The following is a 6000-nucleotide window of genomic DNA, read 5'->3' as shown; positions in this document are numbered from 1 at the left end:
TCAGGATTCTCGAAAGAGAGACGCCTGGGCAGCCAGCCAATCAGTGACAAACACTTTTGGATCATTGAAAAAAACAAAATGTCGGCTCAAATTGTCAACGGAACAACCCGCAGTTTGTGGTTTAGAGACCTCCTTTTAATGGCGACATCTCCGACAAGTTTAATAGCTAAAGTTAGACCTAATGAACAAAACAAACAAACAATGAATTGTAGTGCAAAACATTGAAGACGATCTTTATTGTTCACAGTTAAACACAAGCCACTGCTTTATGAACTTCCTTTTATTTGCCGTTTTGTCCCAGATGCTCCGGGTCGTGTCGGAGTCCTGGTTGTCGTGTGTTTGTGCTGATTGTACCTCCTGTTGGTGGTTTCCTGTCCTTTCTACAGTTGGCATTTAAAGAGGTTTGTTGAACATGCTTCAGATAGCGAGGCAGAAGGAAATGACAGCAGGAGTTCCCAGTGGACAACAGGCTTTTCATGATCAGTTCCAGAAAATTAAATAAAAACTAAGAAATGCAGGAAACCCATTGGACCAGATGTTTGGAATCGCCATTATTGTTTACATGGAAGATAGAAATGCTATGAACCAGTTAGTAAACTGTGTATCAAAACAAAACAACTGAATCCAGGAGAAGTGGGATATTGAGTTTGTACATTCAGCCTGCTTTCCTCAGGATGTTTTGGCAACATTTTCTTCCTGACCATTAAAGCTAGCAAGGAAATGTTTCAGATTATTAATACTCCTACATTTTCCAACAAAGCCGGAAGGGTCAACATCTGGAAAACCTTCAGCCAGGACTCTTGTAGAGTCGGAAATAATTTTAAAAACTATTGAAAGAATTCATTTCGGATTTTCTTTAGTTTTACTTCATAATCCAAATTTCAAAAAAATCTAGATCCAACCTGAGCTTCCTTCAAGGAAATTTGGGAATTCCTTAAAAGTTTCAGTTGTAACGTTATAAAGTAAATGCATCTTTTAGATATTTGCTGAAACTGTCGTGACAGTTTGGTATTAAGCGGATAATCTGTGAAAAAATTTCGCTCCTTTTCTAGCTTCCAATGCTAACTAGAAACAACCAATCAGAGCCAAGAAGCAGGTCTTAGCGCTGCCAATCAATCTTGGCTGGTGCTGCTCATACCTACTTTGCTCTCTAATACACTGCAGCTAGCATAACATGTTGTGAATGCTCAGGCTAGTTAGCATAGCCACAGATGAGCGTTTTCTTTACCATTAGCATATTTATGCCTCCTCCTGGCTCTCATTGGTTGTTTCTGGCCAGGGAGGAAGTGGAGGAAATGAATCTTTTCACGCATTATCTGTCTGATAACACACTGCCATGACATGGTAGTTTTAAGAAATATGTAAAAAATATTTTTTGTAAAAGTTGCATACTGTAGCTTTCAGTGATTCCCAGAAGCTTTTACATGTTATGACTCAAATGTTCTGCGTGTTTCATTTAAAAAAAATATTGGAATGATTTAAAAAACATAAAAAGGAGAAGAGAAGCAGGAAATCCTGTTGTCCACTTAAGAGGACAAATAACACTGATGCCAAAGAGTTGCGGACGTGTGACTCTTCTGCTGATTTGTAGCTTTACTCCGTTAGTTTCTCAGTTCTCCGACTTTAACTGTGCTCGTGATGCGTTTCGTTGTAGTCCATAATCTTTAGCTGTTGCCGAGGGCAACGGGGCCCCGAGGGGCCCCTAACGCCGACCTGCCCAGGCCCGGCTTTTCTGTGAGGGCTGCCCTGGCCGAGGGGTCGCAGTCTGGGCTCGGGCGGCGGCTCCTTGGCGTGCACAGTGACGGCAGCTGGGCCGGCCGGACCGGGCTCCACGCACAGCTCGGTCTTCAGGCCGTGGGCGAGGCCGGCGAGGCGCGGCGGTGGCTGCTCGTCGTCGCACTGGCTCTCGCTCTTGTTGCGGAAAAGCTCGCGCGCCTTCATGCCCAGGAAGCTCTTGGCGCTGGGGTAGGAGCCCACGGTGAGCGGGGCGTCCGCGGCCGGCAGGGCGGCGTGGGGGCACAGCGCCGACGGCTCCATCAGCAGTGGCGGCGTCAGGTCCTGGGCTCCGTTCATGGAGCTGCCCAGGGGCGAGGAGGAGCCGCTTGCCTTCGGTTGCCCCGGCGATAAAGTGCTGCCGTTCGTCCCCCGTGGGGAATCGCGAGGCGATGGGCTGTTTGGCTGCTTGACAGCGTGAAGACCGCCTGCAGCGACGCCGCTGGAGGGCAAAACGAAAAGAGAGGGAGAAGTTTACCAACAGAAAGAAAGGTGGAAGGAACAAGACAGAAAAATATATGAAAAGATATAAAAACGAAAGTGAAAGTAAGAAACAGTGATTGAAACAAAGAAAGGTACAAAGAAAAAGAAAAAAGTGATATAAAAAGATATTAAAAGAAGCAGAGAAAAAGACAGAAAAAGAATAAAAATATATGAAAGAAGGAAAGAAAGAAATTATGAAAGAAAAAAGAATGAAGGACAAAAGAGATTGAAAGAAAAAAGAAAACAAATGAAGAAAGAACAAAAGACAAGACAGAAAACAAAGAATAAGGGGAGATATAAAAGAGAAACACAAAGAAATAAAATGGAGAGTGAAAAATAAGAGGAAAAAAGAACAAGACAGAAAAATAAAAAAGACAAATGAAAGAAAAAAAGGAGGAAAAAATATAGAAAGAATAAGATGCTGACAGAAATAAGAAAAAGGGATGAAAAATAAAACAAAACTGAAAAAGAAAGACAAAAAAGACAGAAAATCAAAGAAAGAAAAGAAAAGAAAAACAAAAGACCGACTCATCCAGGTTGTTGGTAAGATGTTTGTGAACTCGACTAAATCACTAATGTAGGTATTAATTGATGAATTTCTGCTTTTAACCTTCCTGACCTGCAGTCTGGATGCGTGCGTGTCTCAGCTCTGCCCCCTGGTGGTGAACTGCTGCCGGCGGCGGTCGGAGCCTCCATCTCCACCTGGCTGTAGAGCTGCAGCAGCTCAGTCTGCAGCAGCTGGGTGATTCTCCTCTGAGCCTGGAACCTGCAGTCTGACGCCTGCAGCTCCGCCCTGCACACAAAACAAAGCCAAAAGAGACGAGGTCAGAAAGGAAACGGGTCAGAGGACGTCGGATCGGAGGCGGACGCTCACTTGGCTTGGCATTTCACGTCCTCCAGGAACTTCTTCTGCTCGGCGATGAGGTGCTCCTTCTTGGAGAGGAGCGTCTCCAGCTCGGCCGCTCGCTGCTGCGCCGCCTCCAGCTTCTGGCCCTGGGCCAGCAGACTCTGCCTCAGGGAGTCCACCTCCTTCATGTGGGACATCCGCAGCATCTCCGTCTCCTAGCAACAACCGGGAACAGCTGCTTCAGTGAAACAACATGTGGCGCATGGGCCATTTGTGGACCTTACACTGACATTTTTTGTGGTCCCAAGTGGAGTTAAAAAATGACACAAATTTGTTTGTTGAACTTTTAATTTTTCTTAAGAGTGAAATTTTATTTAAAAATTTTCTCACAATGGAAATTGTTAATTACGACACATGAGATTCATCTTTTTACAGAAAAACTTTTCTAATAAATAGAACTACGTCAGAACAAAGACTTTTACTTAAAAGCCGACTTTGTTTTCATTTAATCTATTACACTTGACCAAATATTACGGTAGAGGATTATTAGGGCCTCTGTAAATAAAAAAAAATTTTAAATCTGAGTTTTCCTCAGAATTTTTCTCAGAATTTCTCATTAAATCTTTTAGAATCCAACTATTTTCCTTGAAATTTCAACTTTACTATCAGAATTCCAACTTTTTCTGTCTATTTCATCTTTCCATCAGAATTATGACATTTCTCTCAGAATTTTCTCAGAAATTCTTAATTTTCTGAGAATTACGACTTTTTTCTCAAAATTCCATCCAAACAGTATTTAATATTTAGTACAAATGATGGTAAAATATGTCTAAAGTGTCTGTATCAACGTTTAATTTTCTCTATTAAAAACACATCTATAATACTAATGAAGAACAATAATAAAGGACATCTGGGTAAATATATCTAACTACTTCACTCTGATTGGTAGACGATATGATTTTGCTCCAGTTCTCTGCGTGTGACACACACACACCTGTTGTGGCCGTCGTACCTTTGTGTTGCTCATGCCTGGCTGCTGGGCGTCCTGCATGGACAGCTTATGCGCCTCCCCCAGCAGCAGCAGCTGCTTGTTCAGGAAGCTCATCTGCTGCTGGCTGCTCTCGCTGTTGCTCAGCTGAAGGACGAAGGAGACAAACAGGGACATGGAAGGACAAACAGGCAATTAGGACACAAATAAGGACGACGTCGGCTTTAAGGAGGAGGACAGAACTCAAGACATAGTGGTCAAGAAGTACTACGTTACCCACAATGCTCTGCTTTAACATTTGGACAACAAAAAGAAGAAATGAATGAATGAATGAATGAATGGAAACATTTGGGTAACTAAAAAGAGGAAATTTATAGAAATTAATTCTTTTTCTAATCATTTGTTTTTCCAACTTTATTGAAACCAGAAAAAGTTTCACCAGCAGTGAAACTGAAACCTGTTTGTGTTGCTCTAAAGCAGAACCCAGTCCACTTCCCCAGTCTAAACTGGTCCATCAATGGCTTAAATAAACTCCAGCATGCGAGTTCAGTATAAACTAAACACATTTCTATGCTGGGATTATTAAAGCATCTATAAAAACAGATAAACGTTGTGACTTCACCTCGTCTTCTGTCTGTTAAACTGGGTTTTTCTTGGTATTTTTCTGCGATTCGGTTAAAGAAATGGACCAAATGGGACTCTACCTTGACAGTCATCTGGTTGAGCAGATGCCCGGTGTGGCCGACTTTGTTGTTGGCCGTCTGAAGCTCCGCCTCCAGGTCGTCCATCCTCTTCTGACACTCCTGTAACTTGCTCTGTGGAAGCCGTTATCAGGGTTAGAAACCCAGACGGGAGAACGGGTTTTGTTTGGTACAATCTCAGCGTTTCGGACCTGCAGCTCCTGGTTCTTGGTGTAGTAGTCGTCGCGGCTCTGCTGCAGCTGCCGGATCTGGCTGTGCAGGCGGGTCACCACGGTCTCGCGGTCGTCCCATAGCTGCCGGTAGCGCTGCTGCTCCACCTGCAGGCTGTCCCTCAGAGACACGATGTCCACGCTCTGCAGGTTCAGCTGGTCCTTCTGCACGTGCACAGGAGAAACCCAAACACACACAATGCTCAGGGTTTCAACGTCTATACCAATAAACTACATCAGGGGTTCCCAAAGTGTGGTGCGGGGGCCATTTCTACCCCTTGGAGTAATTTTGTGGTCAACAACTGCAGTTCAATAATGATGCGAATTTGTTCATTAAGCATTTTATTTTTCTTTAGGTTGAAATTATTATTTGCACAGTTTTCATACGATGGAAAATATTAATTACAACACAATATTTGTCGTTTTACAACAAAATGTTTAGACTAAATAGGACTGCATCTAAACAGAGACTGACTTTTACTGCGGCCAAGTCAACTTTTACTCAATTTAGTAAACTTGGCTAAAAATAACAATAAAGATTAGTGCAACTGAAAAATATTCTTACTTTAATCTCTTTTTTTCTGAAAATTCTGACTTTATCTCAGAATTCAGATTTTTTTCAGAATTCTGAAAGAAGTCAGAAGAATTCCATCTTTTTTCTCAGAATTCCGACAGTTTTTTAAAAATTCCAACAGTTTCAGAATTCCAACTTTTTTCTCAAAATACCGACAGTTTTTTAAAAATTCCAACTTTTTTCTCTGATTTCTGACTTTTTACCAGAATTTTGACTTCTAAGAATTCCGTCTTTTTTCTCAGAATTCCGTCAGTTTTTTAAAAATTCCAACTGTTTCAGAATTCCAACTAACTCAAAATTCCAACTAACTCAAAATTCAGACTTTCTTTTCTTGGAATTCCAACTTTTCCTCAGAATTTTGACATTTTCAAATAGAATTCTTTACTTTCTTCTCAGAACTTGGACATTTTTCTCAGAATTCATCT

At 42.0% G+C, this 6000-nt stretch overlaps 1 protein-coding gene across 3 annotated transcripts in view; it reads right to left on the bottom strand.

Moving 5' to 3' along the window:
- Window positions 1–206: 206 nt before the first annotated feature.
- Window positions 207–6000, bottom strand: part of tsc1b (TSC complex subunit 1b) — a 33753-nt gene continuing 27959 nt past the window's right edge. For all 3 annotated transcript variants that reach the window (XM_032570148.1, XM_032570147.1, XM_032570146.1), the window contains 6 exons: window positions 4984–5166; window positions 4796–4906; window positions 4116–4238; window positions 3131–3318; window positions 2876–3049; window positions 207–2215 (listed from right to left, as the gene is read on the bottom strand). In XM_032570148.1, the coding sequence (XP_032426039.1) occupies window positions 1624–2215; window positions 2876–3049; window positions 3131–3318; window positions 4116–4238; window positions 4796–4906; window positions 4984–5166 (1371 nt within the window). In that variant the 3' untranslated portion in view covers window positions 207–1623. The remainder of the gene's footprint in view (window positions 2216–2875; window positions 3050–3130; window positions 3319–4115; window positions 4239–4795; window positions 4907–4983; window positions 5167–6000) is intronic.

The sequence above is a fragment of the Xiphophorus hellerii genome, chromosome 8 (genome assembly GCF_003331165.1).
Source record: "Xiphophorus hellerii strain 12219 chromosome 8, Xiphophorus_hellerii-4.1, whole genome shotgun sequence".
NCBI lineage: Eukaryota > Metazoa > Chordata > Actinopteri > Cyprinodontiformes > Poeciliidae > Xiphophorus > Xiphophorus hellerii.
Note: the sequence above shows the minus strand (reverse complement) of the source record. Positions and strands in the feature narration are given on the sequence as shown.